At 48.8% G+C, this 17,803-nt stretch overlaps 1 protein-coding gene across 10 annotated transcripts in view; it reads right to left on the bottom strand.

Annotated features, from left to right (window-relative positions):
- The window catches only part of ZNF496 (zinc finger protein 496), a 37,027-nt gene extending 20,334 nt beyond the window's left edge, over positions 1 to 16,693 (bottom strand). For 2 of the 10 annotated variants that reach the window (XM_045483372.1, XM_045483397.1), the window contains exons 1-7: positions 16,478 to 16,662; positions 15,847 to 16,051; positions 14,538 to 14,642; positions 13,743 to 14,169; positions 13,285 to 13,468; positions 9,462 to 9,538; positions 8,513 to 8,575 (exon numbers count right to left, since the gene is read on the bottom strand). In XM_045483372.1, coding sequence (XP_045339328.1) covers positions 8,513 to 8,575; positions 9,462 to 9,538; positions 13,285 to 13,468; positions 13,743 to 14,132 — 714 coding nt within the window. In that variant the 5' untranslated portion in view covers positions 14,133 to 14,169; positions 14,538 to 14,642; positions 15,847 to 16,051; positions 16,478 to 16,662. Of the gene's footprint in view, positions 1 to 8,512; positions 8,576 to 9,461; positions 9,539 to 13,284; positions 13,469 to 13,742; positions 14,643 to 15,846; positions 16,052 to 16,477 lie in introns of all 10 variants that reach the window. The other 8 variants (XM_045483440.1, XM_045483449.1, XM_045483405.1 and 5 more) reach the window with 7 other exon arrangements.
- Positions 16,694 to 17,803: the final 1,110 nt, after the last annotated feature.

Raw genomic sequence — 17,803 nt, 5'->3', positions numbered from 1 at the left:
AGTCTGATGTCTGTGGCCTGCCTTTGGTGAGAATCCTGTTAGGTCAGTTTAGCTGGAACCCCATCTTATCCCTGATGTTTCCTCCTAGTAATGTTTTGTCCACAGACCTCCCTACCTCATGCTCCCTGGCCGTAAACTCCCACTTGCCATTGCTGTATTTGGAGGTGAGCCCCAGCTCTCTCCACTGCATGATCCCTGCCATGTTCCCCATGTGGTCCTGAATAAAGTCTGCCTTATCATCTGTAACAAGTGTCACTGAATATTTTAACAATATAAAGACATATACTTGACAACACACTAGGTAAGTCAAGATGGAAAGCTACAGAATGTTCAGGTAACCCAGAGCAAGGCAAGAAAAAAAAAAGAGAAACGAAAAACAGAACAAAGGGGAAAAAAGGCATGTCAATAATTACATTAAAATATAAATGGTCTATGGGAATGCAAACTGATGCAGCCACTCTGGAAAACAGTATAGAGGTTCCCCCCCAAAAATAAAAATAGAACTACCCTACGACCCAGCAATTGCACCACTAGGCATTTATCCACGGGATACAGGTGTGTTGTTTCTAAGGGACATGTACACCCCCATGTTTATAGCAGCACTATCAACAATAGCCAAAGTATGGAAAGAGTCCAAATGTCTATCGATGGATGAATGGATAAAGAAGATGATAAAGATACACACACACACACACACACACACACACACACACAAAAGGGAGTATTACTCGGCAATCAAAAAGAATGAAATCTTGTCATTTGTAACTACGTGGATGGAACTGGAGAGCATTATGCTAAGTGAAATTAGTCAGAGAAAGACAAATATATGACTTCACTCATATGAGGACTTTAAGAGACAAAACAGATGAACATAAAGGAAGGGAAGCAAAAATAATATAAAAACAGGGAGGGGGACAAAACATAAGAGACTCATAAATATGGAGAACAAATAGAGGGTTACTGGAGGGGTTGGGGGAGGGGGGATGGGCTAAATGGGTAAGGGGCACTAAGGAATCTACTCCTGAAATCACTGTTGCACCATATGCTAATTTGGATGTAAATTAAAAAAAAAAAATTAAAAAAATATAAATGGTCTAAATAAGACCTTTTTTTAAAAAAGTAAACTCTATACCACACATGGAGTTTGAACTCACGACCCTGAGATCAAGAACTGATGCTCTACCAACTGAGCCAGTCAGGTGCCCCTAAATTCATCACTTAAAACACAGCAATTGGCAGAGGGGATTAAAAAACCTGATCTGGGGCACCTGGGTGGCTCACTCAGTTAAACGTTAAGCGTCTAACTCTTGGTATTGGCAAAGGTCATGATTTGTGAGATGGAGCCCTGAGTTGGGCTCTGTGCTGACAGCATGAAGCCTGCTTGGGATTCACTCTCTCCTTCCCACTCTGCCCCTCCCCCACCAGTGCTTTATCTCCCCAAATAAATAATAAAGTAAACTTTAAAAAATTTAAAATATATATTTAAAATTAATAAAAAACAAAAAACCTGACCCAAATATAGGCTATCTAAATTTTTTTATGTTTATTTATTTTTGAGGGGGAGAGAGAGAGAGAGAGAGCGAGCGCACAAGTGGGAGAGGCCCAGAAAGGGGGAGACAGAAGACCCAAAGCAGGTTCTCAAGTGAGCGCAGAGCCCCACGTGGGGCTCAATCTCACGAACCATGCTATCGTGACCATGAGCTGAAACCAAGAGTCAGACACTTAACTGACTGATCCACCCAGGTGCCCCTAACTATATGCTATCTAAAAGAAACTCACCTCAAACATGATGATTTGGCAGGTTGGAAGTAAAAAGATGGAAAGTATACATTACACAACCATTAATCAAAAGGAACAAGAGTAGGTATATTAATACCAAATGAGATAGAGCAAAGAAAATTACTAGAGACGTTATATAATAAAAGGGTAGTCCGTGAAGGCATAGCAATCCTAAATGTGTATGTACCAAACAACGAAGCTGAAAAATATACAAGGCAAAAACTGACAGAACTCAAAGGAAAACAGACAAATCAATTACTATTGACTTCCATATCCCACTCTCAACTGACAGAAAATAAGAAGAAAGTAACTTGATAGCACCACCAAACAAGAGGTTCTGATCAACTTCTATAAAACACTTCACCCAACACCAGCAGAATATATATCCTGTTTTTACATGTGCACAGGACTATACCAAGACAGACCATACACTGGGTCATCAAAATCCTGGAGGGAGAGGAGAAACTCCCAACAAATTTGAAAGAAATACAGAGTATATTCTTGGATCATAATGGAACCAAACCAGAAATCTGTAAAAGAAAATAAAGGGAAAACCTTCAAGCCTTTGGAAATGAAATACCACATTTTAAAATAATCCTTGGGTCAAAGAAGGCTCAAGAGAAATTAAAAAATACACTGAAATAAATGAAGGTAAAACCACATCATACTGTAACTTGTGGGATACGGCCAAAGTGGTTCTCAGAGGGATATCTACAGCACTAAAATGCTTATATTAAAAAATGCTTATATTTATTAACAAAGGCAAAGCATGGAAAGAGCCCAAATGTCCATTGATGGATGAATGGATAAAGAAGACGTGGTATGTATACACACATGCGCACACACACACAATGGAGTATTACTTGGCAATTAAAAAGAATGAAATCTTGGCATTTGCAACTACATGGATGGAACTAGAGGGTATTATGCTAAGTGGAATTAGTCAGAGAAAGACAAATATATGACTTCACTCATATAAGGACTTTAAGATACAAAACAGATGAACATAAGGGAAGGGAAGCAAAAATAATATAAAAACAGGGAGGGGGACACAACATAAGAGACTCTTAAATATGGAGAACAAACAGGGTTACTGGAGGGGTTGTGGGAGGGGAGATGGGCTAAACGGGCAAGGGGCATTAAGGAAGACACTTGCTGGGATGAGCACTGGGTGTTATACACAGGGGATGAATCATTGGATTTGACTCCTGAAATCATTATTGCACTGTATGCTAACTTGGATGTAAATTAAAAAAAAAATGCTTACATTTGAGGGAAAGTCTCAAATCAATAATTGAAGCTCCCACCTCACGAACCTACAAGGCAAACAGTAAAATAAACCCAAAGCACGTAGGAAGAAGAAAACAGTCAAGATGAGAGCAGAAATCAACGAAACTGAAAACAGGAAAATAACAAAGAAAAACCAATGAAACAATGAACTAGTTCTTTGAAAAGGTCAGTGAAAGTGAAAACCTCTAACAAGACTTAAACAGAAAAAAAAAAGAGAGAGAGAGAGAAAAAAACACAAATTTCCAGTATCAGAAATGAAACCGGAATAGCACAGACCATGCCCATACCAAAACGATAAAGGAACACCACAAGAAAGTCTACATGCAATACATTTGACAACTTCAATGAAATGAGCCAACTGCTTGAGAAGCGCATACTACCAAAACTCAACCACTATCAGATCACATGAACAGCTCTGTAACCATTAAGGAAGTTGGCTCTATAATTAAAATACCACTTCCCCCCCACCCCGACAAAATCTCCCATTCATATGGTTCCACTATCGTATTCTACCAAATGTTGAAGAATCAAAACCAAGTCTAGGGGCGCCTAGGGTAGCCCAGGGTTGAGTTTCTGGCTCTTGGTTTTCAGCTCAGGTCACAACCCCAGGGTCGTGAGACTGAGCACCAGGTCGGGCTCCGCACTGAGCATGGACCCCCGGATTGGGATTCTCTCTCTCTGTCCCTCACCACCTCATGCGCACTCTCTTTCTCTCTCTCTAAAATAACATTTAAAAAATAATAAACAAATAAATAAAACCAATTTTAAACAATCTCTTTTAGAAAATAAAAGGGGACACTTCCTGATTCACCATACTCACCCATGAGTATAGATACAGAAATTCTTAAAATGCAGGTGACTCTTGAACAAGTCAGGGATTAGGGGCACCGACCCTCCCCCACTACAACAGAAAATCCATGTATACCTTTTGACTTCCCCAAAATTTTACTAATCACCTGCTCTTTACCATAAGGAAAACTTACCAATGATATAAACAGTTAACCCATATTTTGTACGTTATATGTATTATACACTGCATTCTTACAATAAAGTGACAAAAGAGATCATTATTAAGAAAATCGCAAGGAAAATACATTAAAGTACTGCATTTGTCAAAAGAAAATCTTCGTATAAGTGGACAAACAGTTCAAATTCATGTGTTCAATGTTCAACTGTAAGAGCAAATAAAATCCAGTAATATATCAACAGAAGACGACGTTTATTCCATGGCAAGAAGACGTTTATTCCAGGGAGGCAAGACCGGTTCAATATTCAAAAATCAATAAACATAACCCACAATATTAAGAGTCGCAAGAAAATTCATGTGATCAATGGAAACAAAAACACGTATATTGGACAAAATTCAATAACCACCCATGATAAAAACTCCAGAGAAACAGGAATTGAGGAGGTTTCTCAAGTGGATAAAGAGAATTTACAAAAATCCCTCAGCTAACATACCAAATGGTGAAAGACTGAATGCTTTCTCTCTAAGATTGGGAACAAGGACATCTGCTCTCATCAGTGCTTTTCAACAACATGATCAGAGTCCTCACCAGCTGAATGAAGAAAAGGATATAAAGGCATATAATTGGAAAGAAATAAAAGTTTTTATTTGCAGATAGCATGATGGTTTACATAGAAAATCTAGAGGACTCTATTTAAAAACAAACCAACAAAAATCCCTCCTTAAACAATGTGTCAATCCAGCAAGATCACAGAATACAAAATCAACATACAAAAAAACCAACTGCATTTCTTTTTGTTGTTGTTGTTAAGTTTATTTATTTATTTTGGGACAGAGAAAGCCTGTGCGCATGAGCAGGGGAGAGTGGCAGAGAGAGGGAGAGAGAATCCCAAGCAGGCTCCACAGTGTCAGTGCCAAGCCTGATACAGGGCTTGAACTCATTACCCTGTGATCATGACCTGACCCAAAATCAAGACACTTAACTGTCTGAGCCACTCAGGCTCCCTTCCACTGCATGTCTTATACTAGAAATCAAAATTAAAAAAAAAAAAAAAATAGTATCATTTATAATTGCTCAAAAAATGAAGTACTTAGGTATGAATTTAACAAAACGTGTACAGCTACTTACAAGCTAAGGAGTACACAGCACTAATGAAAGAAATCAAAAAAGAAGTAAGTAAATGGAGGGGTGCCCACTGGCTCAGTTGGGGAAGTGTGCACCTCTTGATCTCGAGGTTGTGAGTTCTAGTCCCACACTGGCTACAGAGATTACTTAAAAAAAAATAAAAATAAAAAAATCTTAAAAAAAAAAGAAAGAGAGAGAAAGAAATAAGTAAATGGAGAGGCATCCCACATTCACAGACAGAATGACTCAGATGGGTGAAAATGTCAATGCTCCCCAAATGGATATACAGGCTAAACAAAATTCCTATCGAAATCTCTGTAACTCTTTGTAGACATGGGCAAGATTATTCTAAAATTTACAAAGAAATTTTACAAAGGGACTAAAACAGCTGAAGTAATTTCTGAAAACAATACAATGGGAGGAATCAAGGCCGCCACTTCCAAGACTTAGAAAATAGCCGCAGTAATCAAAGCTGTGCAGTATTAGTAGAGACAGACCTAGGTCGATGAAACAGAGTAAAGAACCCAGGAACAGACCTATAGAAATATGCTCAACAGAGTTTTTGCTTTTTTTACAGAGAGAGAAAGCGTGAGTGTGTGCACGAAAGGGCTGGGGAGGAAAGAGAGACAGAGAATCTTAAGCAGGCTCCACACCCAGCATGGATGTGGGGATAGATCTCAGGCCCTGGGATCATGACCTGAGCCACAATCAAAAGTCGGACGCTCAACCAACTAAGCCACCCAGGCGCCCCTCGAGTGACGTTTGACGAAGGAGCAAAAGCAATTCAATGGAAGGAAGAAAATCTTCCTTTTTTTTTTCTTTTTTAAAAAAATGTTTACTTCCTTATTTTGAGAGAGCACAGAGGAGGGCAGAGAGAGAGAGGGAGAGACAGAATTCCAAGCAGGCTCCATGCTGACAGCACAGATCCTGATGGAGGGCTCGATCTCACGAACTGTGAGATCATGACCTGAGCCAGAGTCAAGAGTGAGACCCTAAACCCACTGAACTACCCAGGAGCCCCGAAAACCTTCCCAACAGATGGGGCTGGAACCAGACATCCACTGGCACAAACAAATAAGCCACAACTAGTGTGTCACACCTCATTTATAAGTTAGAGATCACGGGGGCGCCTGGATGGCTCAGGCGATTGAGTGTCCAGCTCAGGTCATGATCTCGTGGGTTTGTGGGATGGAGCACCACATTGGGCTCCACAGTGTGGAAACTGCTTGGGATTCTCTCTTCCTCTCTCTCTGCCCTTTCCCTGCTTTCTCTCTCTCTCTCTCTCAAAATAAAGAAACTTACATACATACATACATAAATAAATAAGCTAGAGATCATGGACTCAAGTCCAACTGGATCATAGATCATGGATTAAACCAATCATAGACTTAAAATGGAAAATGTTTAACTAAACAACTTTTAGGCAAAAATATAGGATGAAGTTTTTGAGATTGAAGACCAGGCAAAGAGTTCTCAGACTTTACACCAAAAGCATGATCCTTAAAAGGAAAAACTGACAATTTGGAGTAAACGAACATTAAAAACTTTTGGGCTTCAACTATACTTTAATAAAAAAAATAAAATAAAAATTAAATACAGTAAAATAAAATGGATGAAACCTTGGTTGGGGGCAGGGGGGAGGGGGTGGGAAGACCCTGTCAAAGGGAAGGAAAGTCAAGCTCCAGAATGAGAGGAAACATTTACAAAACACATATCCAACGAAGGTCAAATATCTGGGACATATAAGGAACTCTCAAAGTAAGAGAAAAATGCAAACGGTCCCATTAGAACATGAGCAAAAGTCGTGATGAAATATTCCATAGAAGATGACAGGATATTCAGAGGCCAGATCCGCACAGGAAAAGATGCCCAACATTATTAGCCCTCATGGAATGAAAATGTAAACCATAATGAGACCTCCCAGCACACCCATCAGAACAGCTTAAAAAAAAAAAAAAAAAACAGTGCAAACAGTAAATGGTGGCGGTGAGAATGTAGATTACTCACACACTGCTCATGGGAATGGGATGGCACAGAGTCCCTCCGGAAAACAAAACTAAATTCGCACTTAGCACACAACCCAGGGACTATACACCTGGGCATTTACTCCAGAGACACAAAGTGACGCTCACATAAAAACCTTACAAATATTTACAACAGCCTTAGGCAGAATGGCCCAAACTAGAAAACAACCCAGAGGTTGTTCAACAGGTGCATGGGCAAAAAAATGTGTATCTGGACCATGGAATTCCACTCAGAAATAAACAGCTCCTCAGACCGTGCCGACTGAACAGTCAACCCCCAAAGGCAGGGGTCCATCTATACAACGTCCGTGAAGTTGACAACATCTGTGGTTAGTGTGGCCAATGAGAGGACGGCGTGAAGGAGCCATGGATTTCACTATAAAAAGAAACAGGAGGGATGGTCGTGGTGACACAAATGTTCTGTATCGTGTGTGTATCAACACCAGTGCGCTGGCTGTAGCCTCGGGCTGTGTTTTCACAAGACATTACCATTTAGTGTAAAGAGTACAAGGGATCTCTGATATTTCTCACAACTGTATGCGAAGGTAGTTACTCAAAGAAAAAAGATAAACATTACATGCACCCACGTTCACAGCAGCATTATTCACGACAGCTGGACACAAACCAAGGGTCCACCAAAAATGAATAAACAATATGCATTATACACACACTATGGGATATTATCCAGCCTCAGAAAGGAAGTCCTGTCACAGGATACGGTATGGACGGACCCTGAAGTCCCTATACTACATGAAACAAGCCAGTCACAAAGGTGTAATTCTTATGCAAGCTAGTTAGGGCAGCTGAGTTCATAAAATAGAATGGTCATCTCTCTGGGGACACGGGGAGCTATTCCTGGAACCAGTGAGGAGTTTCAGTTTGGAAAGATGAGAAAGTTCTGGAGATGGGCTGCATGACAGTGTGAATATGTGTATTACTAAACACTTAAAAACACTACAGTACATAAAAATAGTTAAGATGGTAAATTTTATGTAACATGTATTTTACTACAATTGAAACTAAGGGGCGCCTGGGGGGGCTCAGTCGGTTAAGTGTCTGATTCTTAATTTCCACTCAGGTCATGATCTCACAGATTGTGAGTTCAAGCCACATGTTGGGCTCTGTGCTCACAGCACAGAGCCTGCTTGGGATTCTCTTTCTCTCACTCTGCCACTCCCTCCTTCACTCTCTCTCTCTCTCTCTCAAAATAAATAAACTTAAAAAAAATGTTAGAAAGACTGAGAAACAAAAACCTTCGTGATGAAGACTTTCACTGCACTGAGCAGAAACGATCTTCAGCAGAGTGATGAAACAGCACTGACTTACCAAAATCTGTCTCCTGTTTACTGGGGCCTTTACAGGAACGCAGAGAAATTCAAAGACGAATACCTTGGTTGGGGTACAGGAACGCAGAGAAATTCAAAGACGAATACCAAGGCTCATTAGATACTAAGGTCACAGCATCTCTGTGTGTCATACTGGCCAAAAGTCTCAATCTTTAATAAGAAACCTGAGTTTTCCCTCCTTGGGCTCACACTTGTGCTCAGCAGCCACCACACTACATGGGAGATGCTGACACACGTGAACAGAGCCCACGTACGCAGCTCTTGGGGAAAGGAGGCGCCCCACCCCATGTGCCCGGTACCACGTACCCAGGCTCCAGGTTATGTGGGATGCATTGTGCTTAGGATTGCCGAGAGCAACCTTGGGACGTGATTACTGTGTGTCTGCCATCCTTCAGATGGCCCTCCATCTGTAAGGAACAATAACCAGACAAGGTCCACACCTTCTTGTCATGCACTTTCTCGTGCAACCAGACCAGGCTGTAATACCCAAGTCGCGTGCCAGCCAGCAGACATCATTAGAGAGAAACAAAGGGGGTGTGATGAGAAACCGTGGCCAGAGGCAATGGGGCTGGAAGGAAGTGCGTGAGACCCCCTATCGGACCAGCTTTCCATCCCACAGGGACGCCCAACAAGGGAAGCCTTGCACGGCCTTGTGCAGAAACACAACAGGGAAAAACGCCCAGGAAACTCCCCAACAACATGCCCGCTTGCGTACAGCACTGACATGATCTCTGCTTTTCCTCCATTTCCTAAATACAATCACTGTGGTTATCACTGCATAAGACAGTACCCTGTGAAGTATGAAAAGAGAGGTCTCCCTTTTTCACAAGGGGGAAACCCTAACACACAGGGGGAGGACATCTGTCTCCCACCATCACAGCTGGCGGGCAGAGACGGGGTTCTTCAAGGGCTGTCCACACATCACTCACCGGGGGCAGCTGCAGGGCGGTTACCTGCTGTGTATCTCTCAGACTTGCCTCCTGAAGAAGGGCAGGCTCTTGCAGAACTGAAAGAGAGGAAACGTGGATTCATAAATCTCAGGTCTCTTCTCATCTGCAAGAGGAGGGCTGCAAGACGTCGAAGGGGTAAAGCACTTGTGAACCACAAGAATTTATGTCACCAATGAGAAGGCTTCAGCGGGGAATGCCTGGGTCATGTGCGCTCGGTCACTAGGGAGCTTTTTTGTGTATAATATGTGATGTTTTTTAATAAAGTTTTTTTAATGCTTATTTATTTTTGAGAGAGTTGCACAGTGTCAGCAGGAGAGGGACAGAGAGAGAGGGAGATATAGAATCTGAAGCAGGCTCCAGGCTCTGAGCTGTCAGCACAGAGCCCAATGTGGGGCTCAAACCCACAAACCATGAGATCATGACCTGAGCCAAAGTTGGACGCCTGACCAACTGAGCCACCCAAGTGCCCCCAATTTTTAAACAATTTTTTAATGTTTATTTTTGGCAGAGAGAGAGAGGGAGAGGGAGAGGGAGAGGGAGAGAGAGAGAGAGAGAGAGAGAGAGAATGAGCAGGGGAGGGGCAGAGAGAGGGGAGACACAAAATCCAAACCAGGCTCCAGGTTCTGAGCGGTCAGCACAGAGCCCAATGCAGGGCTTGAAGTCACAAACCATGAAATCATGACCTGAGTCGGAGTCAGACGCCTAACTGACTGAGACACCCAGGTGCCCGTTTTTTAATTTTTTTTTAAGAGAAAGAGTATGAGCAGGGAGGGGCAGAGGAGACAGAGAAAATCTCAAGGAGGCTCCACGCTCAGTGTAGAGCCCAACATGGGGCTCAAACCCATGACCCTGCGATCATGACCTGAACTGAAATCAAGAGTCAGATGCTCAGCTGACTGAGCTACCCAGGTGCCACTATTATTTTATTTTTTTAAATTTTAATTCCAGTATAGTACACATACAGCGTTATATTAGTTTCAGGTGGACAATACAGTAGGTTAGCAAATCTGTGTATTTACTCAGCTCATCAGGATAACTGTATGCTGCCATCAGGTAGCTCTGCAACTTTCCATGGGTGCAGGGATCTCAGCTTCAACCGCGATATGGGGGAAAATAAAGGTTAAAGCTCTATGGGGCTGTGGTGCCAGTAAGAGCTGCTAGTAATGAACATGATTGTAGACTCCACTATCATCTATAGATTTTTAAGTTCATAAATTGCAAAGCTGCATGAGGAAGCAGCTGTGAGGTACTCTTGAAAGAGCTACTGTCACATGAAAGTGCAGAGTGTGGGATTAGAGTCATCTCACCTGCCCTCAACTTGAGCTGCTGGGACCTCTGCTATATTCTCCTATGACGTCCCTCCTCTGGCTGGGACTCATCGCCTGCCTCAGGCTTCTGCTAGCCGGAGGGGGGCGGGGAAGCCACGTACCTGGCAGGGAGTTGCTGTGTGAACCCGAGCTGTGTTTTAGAATGCACTCCTTTTGGGGCATCTGGGTGGCTTAGTCGATTAAGTCTCCAACTCTCGATTTTGGCTCGGGTCACAATCTCGCAGTTTGTGAGTTTGAGCCTCACATCAGGCTCCGCACTGATGGTGTGGAGCCTGCTTGGGATTCTCTCTCTCCGAAAAATAAGTAAACTTTAAAAAAACAATATGCTCCTTTTACAGAGTGAGACTTGGAAAGCTGTACTACCATCTCCTGGTTGAGAGGAAATCCCAGAGGCTGACCCTAGGTCATGTGTTAAATCACTGCCAAAGCTAACACTGGAAGCCAGTGTCCCTCACCTTTCGGACCTGGGACACGAAGCTTTCGTCATGGCACAGGCGAGACACCGGGAGGGGAGCCAGTTTATCCTGTGGTGATGTCTGGCTGCCCCAGCTGTGGAAGCTCAGGATTCGAGTAGGGGGTGATTCAATATGCTCTCTTACCTGCTGCCTTCTGAGGGAGGGACTACAGCCCTGCCTTACATGTCCCCAGAAGAAATGAGTGAAGGGCCACTATGCACATCCCTCTGCAGAGCTCTGTCTCCAAACAAAATCTAGCTTTTGAGGAAGACCTTCAAGATAAGCAACTACACTGGGGCGCCTGGGTGGCTCAGGTGGTCAAGTGTCAAACTCTGGATTTCTGCTTAGGTCATGAGCTCATGGTTGGGAGTTTAAGCTCTGAGTCAATCTCCGTGCTGACTGTGCTGAGGCTGTCTGGCATTCTCTCTCTCACCCTCTCTCTGCCCCTCCCCTGCTCATGCTATCCCATTCTCACTCTCTAAATAAATAAATAAACTTAGAAAAAAAACAAAAACAAAAAAAAAACCCAACAACATAGGAACTATATAGCTGCTACTGGAGGCTCATCCCCACAAGTCAATGATGAATTTTAAGGTCTTCCTGATAACTAACTCGCATCATGCCTACTCTGTCCATTTACTGTTGCCCGGGGAAATACTGGAGCTGACCTATCTGACCCAAAGCCCCTTGCAGCACCGGGCTCACCTGCCTGGGCTGGTGCAGCACCTGGATCTCCTATCCGCCCTCCTGAAGACCCTCCCAGGGCACGACCCAGGCTGTGTGCACACACAAGGTTTATCTGGGAGAATGAGTTCTGGGCTGAGTTGTGTCCCAACCCTAGTACCTCAGAATATGACTGCATTTAGAGAGGTCTCTCAAGAGGTAATGAGTTAACGTGAGGTCACAAGGGTGGGCCCTGCTCCAACGACTCGTGTCCTTATAAACAGAGATTAGGACAACCGTGTGGAGATGCAGGGAGACCACGGTGATCAACAAGCTAAGGAAGGAGCCTCACGGGAAAGCGAGCCTGCCTGCACTTTGGTTTAGAACATCTATCCTGCAGAACTCTGAGGATGTAAACCTGCATTGTTGGGCCTGCCCGGTACAATGCTTTGTCAAGCAATCCCTAGCAAACTAACACAAGGCCAGCGTGCCTGGACATCTGTACTAAAGTCAGATTAATTCCACCCAAAAAGAAACTTAATTTTTTTTTTTTTTTTTTTTTTTACTGAAAAGCTTATAAAGGATCACTTCTGTGAGTCACAGGAGTGCACTCCCGGCTTCCTATGGCATGTGTAACTACAGTACAACGTGGGGAGTCTGCCCACACCAACCTGCACCCCACAGGGGTCACTCCCCTCAACCACAACTTCCCATGGTGGTTACCGCGACCAAAAGTCAAGAAGGGCTCAGGGTCTCCGCTCTCAGCATTCTGTGGGTAAAGTCCTTTAATTCTCAAAAGACCCATATGGGTGATGATTATCCCCAAAGGGTGGGCCAGGAAACCAGGACTTGGAGAGTGCTCTCGGTCATAGCTAGCGGAGTCAAAGCCACCTGCCTCAAGCCACCACTGGCACTCTTTGTACAGATAGCCAAATAGGTCCAGGCGACATTCAGGCCTGAAAAACCCACCCTGTTCTCTCTGAAGCACTTGTAGATTTCCTTGCAGCTTCCTAACAAATCCGGAGAGCAGCTATTTCTTTGCTGGGGAAGGAGGTTTGGGGACACAAGATGTGGCTGTGCTCAGCCACCCACACAGGCGTCTCCCCAAACCGACCAAGTCTGGAGATGCACCCTCAAGAAGAGGAGATGGTGCGGCCTCAGACACCCACCCACAGCCCTGGTCGCTCTGTGTGGATTTACCACAGTGAAGGGGGCACACATCCTCAGGAGATCCTGACTGAATTGCTCTAGAGAAGGACCCAGACCATGGAAACAGTTCACGGCTCTTCAGGGGATGAGCAAGAAAAACCCAAGTCCAGAGCCAGAGGCACAGGGAGGGGTAACCCCACTGAGTACCTGGATCCCCACCGGGCTGGCCCGGGGTTCTGCTCGGGAGCCCAGGGCCCTGTGCTACAGCCGTGGGCTGGCTGTCCTGGCTCTTTGCAAGGTCGCTCTGGGCTTCTGCCGGCAGCCGCTCCGGCTCTCGGTCTGGAGGGCCTTCGCCATCATCAATCACCACGGGGTCTTCACAGTGCTTGAGCTGCAATCCCAGAGAGGGTGCTCAGGGTGAGGTGGAGAGGTCCTGCTGACCATCTGCACAGTGACCGCCACAGGCTCCGCCAGGGCCCCGCATAGGACAGAACCATGCCCCAAAGCAGGACCCTCAAGGAATGGAACCTGCTTTCTTGGGAAACCAAACTCCAGTGTGAGCCTTGCTGAAGTGTGGGGCTCTACACAGAACTTGTCCGCAGCCAGGGGCCCCGAGGCACCCTCCCCACCAGTGCTGCCCAGCCCCGCTGTGTCCCCCTGCTCACCCACTGCCAGGGCCGCCCAGGCTCCCGCTCCAGCGCCTCCACAGCCGCCACAGCCTGATCACCACTCTCAGGCTCCTGGGCCCGCACCCAGCCCTGGATCTCACGGGGCAGGATAGCCAGGAACTGCTCCAGCACCAGTCGCTCCAGGATCTGTTCCTTGGTGTGTCTGTCGGGCCTCAGCCAGCCCTGGCACAGGTCCCAGAGGCGGCGCAGAGCCTCCCGGGGGCCCGCCGCCTCCTGGTAGCGAAAACGGCGGAAGAGGCGGCGGGAGGACTCGGGGCTGGGAAGCTCGCCCTGGGGGCTAGGGTTCTCTCCTGGTGGGCTCCTCATTTTCCTGGGCTCCTCACTTTCTTTTGGAGCCAAGACTCGGGGGCACAGGGCTGTGGGCATGATGGGATTTGATGGGGGTCAGCAGCAGAGGACGACCCTATTTCCAAACAGAAATCACTGGCTTCAATGTTCTGGTCTCCTGTGGCAGTTTTTTGGGGGCAGTGATGGGGAAAGTGACAAAACCCGCAGAGACCAGCCCGTGGGACAAGTCCTAGGACATGGGACAAGGGTCACTGTGGCTGGCCCTTGCACAAGGGGAGATAGGGAAGACACCGCCCCCCCCCCCCCCCCCAACACACACACACAAGAGCATCATGACAGGATTTCCCTAACGGGGCAGCCAAATGAGGCAGAGGATCTGGGAGAGAAGCGCTAGCATATCAACACGTCACGGGTATTTCAGGCATCCAGGGAGCCCGACAGGGCCACATGCAGGGCAGAGATTGAATTGAGACTCTGTGGTACCTTCCGTGGCCAGGTCCTCCTGGACAGGACAAGTGAATAGGCCGCTATCTTGAGGCTTCGCAGCCAAGGTCCCCGTTCTTGCCCTTGAGACCTTTACAAAAAGAGCTGGAAAGACACAAACAGACATGCCTGGGGTGCCTGGGAGGAGCCTTCAAAGAGGATCCGGGACCAGAAATCAGCCATGCTGGTGCCCAGGGCCAGCCATCGGTGCTGGATCTGCTGGACTCACACAGAGCAAGAATTAATGGCACCCAGCAGAATCCAGGGGGATAAAGCACACAGCCCAGATGATGCCCATGCATAAGATGGGAAGAGTCAAAAGAGGCAGGTACATCCTGAGTGTAGAGCAGAAGGTAAATACGTATATAAAAACATCAGTGCTTTCAGACCAGCCTCCACCCAACTTGCCCACAAGTCTGGATGGCAAACTTTAGGATGTGTTTAAAGATGCACTGGCCTTCCATCGAGCCTCTACCCCACCCCCTTGTCCTCTTCAAACCATGATGAAGGCAATCGCGTACTGCTCACGGCCCTTCCTGTCAGGAGTGAGGTGGGGGCACTCTGGCGCAGTCACACCTGCACCTCCCCAGTGAACACACACAGGGCGACATCAGGGAGCAGTAACCCTGACTCTGCACTGTGGGACTCAAGGGAAGGGTGAATGGGGAAACATGAGGGCCTTGGACTCCAGTCTGCATAAGGCTCCAGCCTACTCCCATTTTACAGGAAGACCAGTGAGGCCAGGAGAGAGAACAAAGGCCACTGAGTGGCAATCAGAAACACTCCAGTCTCTGGACCCCCTTGCTCTGCAACATAGAAACCAATACAGAATGACACCAAAGTATTCCAAGTGTGTCTGGGTGTCCTCCCGCCTCCAGCACCTGGAATACAATCTCTCCTCCACCTGCCCCCACGTTCCCTGAGTTCAGCTAGCCTCTATATTGCTCAGACCTGCCCCTAGGCTTGGGCGGGGGCTCGGGCCCCACCTTCTACACTCTGTTCGCAGCGGGGCATCCCGCTCGGGGTCTGTGCGGATCATCCTAAGCAGACAGCCGGGTCTGCCTTTGTCACCCCGGGACCTGGCACCTGGCACGCAGGCGGCGCAGAAGGATGTCTGATGAATGAGCTAACTTAAGTCCCGGGGCCCTTCCCGGAGGGGGCGGGGCATGCCTGTAGCAGCTCTCGGAGGACAGAGCCCCATCAGCAGAAAGGAAGGAGGAGGGCACGCTAGGCCAGACAGAGGCAGGCTGTCCTCGTTCCCCGCCTACCCCAGGCGCGCCTCCAGCGTAACCCGCTCCAGGCTCCTCACCTCGCAGCCCGGACCTCCTTCCCCGAGTCTAACTCCAATCCCTCCTGCTGCTGCGGAAGTCTCCGGCAGCAGCTCCTCATCCTTCCAGCCCGGCCTCCCGGGCGTCCTTCCTGAGGCCGAGGGGCTCTCTCCTTGGCTGGTCGAGCCCCCGTCTCCCGCTCATGCACGAAAACGCGGCTGAACTAGTGCGAGCAAATGGAGGCGCCTGCAAAACAGCATTCGTGCAGCCTTACAGCCCCGCCCGCGGAGTCCCTGGCGCGGAGAGACCTGGGCTGCGGGCGGGGAGACCCGGGCGCGTGGGGAGGCCGGGGCGCGCGGAGAGACCTGGGCTGCGAGCGGGGAGACCCGGGCGCGCGGAGAGACCGCGACTGCAGGCGGGGAGGCCCGGGCTTGAGGGGCGGTAGCAGGGAGCGCGCGGGAGGTCAGGGCGGAGGCGGAGGACGGGGCTGCGGGCTAGGAGGCGGGGGCGCGGGGAGCCCGGGGCCGGGAGCGGGGAGGCCGGGGCGCGCGCGGAGGCCGGGAGCGGGGCGCAGGGAGGCCGGGGCCGGGAGCAGGGCGCGGGGAGGCCAGGGCGCTCGGGAAGGCACCGGGCAGAGCGCGCGGGCCCCGCCGAGCCCCGGGCCGCACTCACCGCCGCGGCGCGTCCCCTTTGGCGGGCCGCGCTAGCCTGGCCGCCGCGGAGCCCGCCGGACGCGCAGGAAAGGAAAGGCCGGAGCCCTCCGGCTCCCTCCCCTGGGACACTTCCTGCTCCGCTCTAGGACTGGGGAGGTCTCCGCATCTCAGTGGTCGAGGTGTGCGCGGGGGGTGACATCCGACACCCCCCGGCCGGGCCCGGCCCGCGCGCCCCGCCCCGCTCCGCGCGCGCGCGCGCGCCCGCCGGGACACGGGCGTCCGGCCGGGGGCGTTGTGGGGCCCACTGCGCGGCTGCGGCCTGGACCACCCCGGTGTCGCGCTGGGGACGCGCCTGGGGGCGGACCGGGGGCTGGCCAGGGGCCCGGGGACGCCGGGAAGGGCCGATCCCGATCCCGGAGCCGCGCCGGAATGTTGGAACTGGGAGGGGGCAGCGGAAGGAGGACGCTCCCGCGCGCCCTGGGCCACTGCATTCCAGGAGTCCGCCTGGGACCCTCCCGACCCAACCCCCCTGCAGCCGGAACCCCTCCCTCACGCCCAGCTCGCGGCCGCCGGGGACGCCAGGGCTGCAGAGACGGAGACCCCTCCTCCCCGTCGCAGCCCTCTGCAGCCCGCGCTTTCCAGGGATGATTCACAGTTTGAGATAGGGCTGCCCGCTAAGGCCCTTCTGAGCATTAGGACAACCCTGGGGGATGCGCAAAGGGGCTGTGGGGAATCCCGGCCACGAGTGGCTGATCGGGAAGCTCATTCCTCGCTTCAGCGAAGGGTACGGCTAGATGTGCATACCGTGCTGGGGAGAGAGGCGAAGGGTATTTGAAGTCAGGTAACAGTGAGGGGCGAGCAGGAATTAGGGCCGCCGGACCCCCAGACAGGGCCACTTGCCACTACCCTATGCTGAACATAGTCTGGTGGCTCAAAGGGGTCTTCCTGCACCCATCCCTAATCTTCCAGGCTCTGGAGCCTGGGAGAAGGCATGTCCAGGATCCCTGAGCAGACCCGATTCCCACCAGCCCTCTGCATCATCTGCTCCACACCGAAGTTGGACTTTACCACAGAAGAGAAGGCAAAGAAAAGGTTCCATCTACCAGAGCGGCGCCTGACGACACAGAACCCATTTGCCTCAGATCCTGTTTGAAGGACAAGCAGAAATGAAATCAGTTCCCCTGAAGAAAGTGGCCTGGCAGAACAAATGGGTAGAAAGTGGATGGACTGAGGAGAACCTGGATCCCTTAGCTGTGTTGTTCGCACTTCAGGGCCTGGGCACCTCCTGTTTCCTGTAGACTGTAAATCATCACTCCTGACTAGTGCAGTTACTGGGATCCGCCAT

The sequence above is a fragment of the Leopardus geoffroyi genome, chromosome A1, assembly GCF_018350155.1.
Source record: "Leopardus geoffroyi isolate Oge1 chromosome A1, O.geoffroyi_Oge1_pat1.0, whole genome shotgun sequence".
Taxonomy (NCBI): domain Eukaryota; kingdom Metazoa; phylum Chordata; class Mammalia; order Carnivora; family Felidae; genus Leopardus; species Leopardus geoffroyi.
This window is presented reverse-complemented; position numbering and strand designations above follow the sequence as displayed.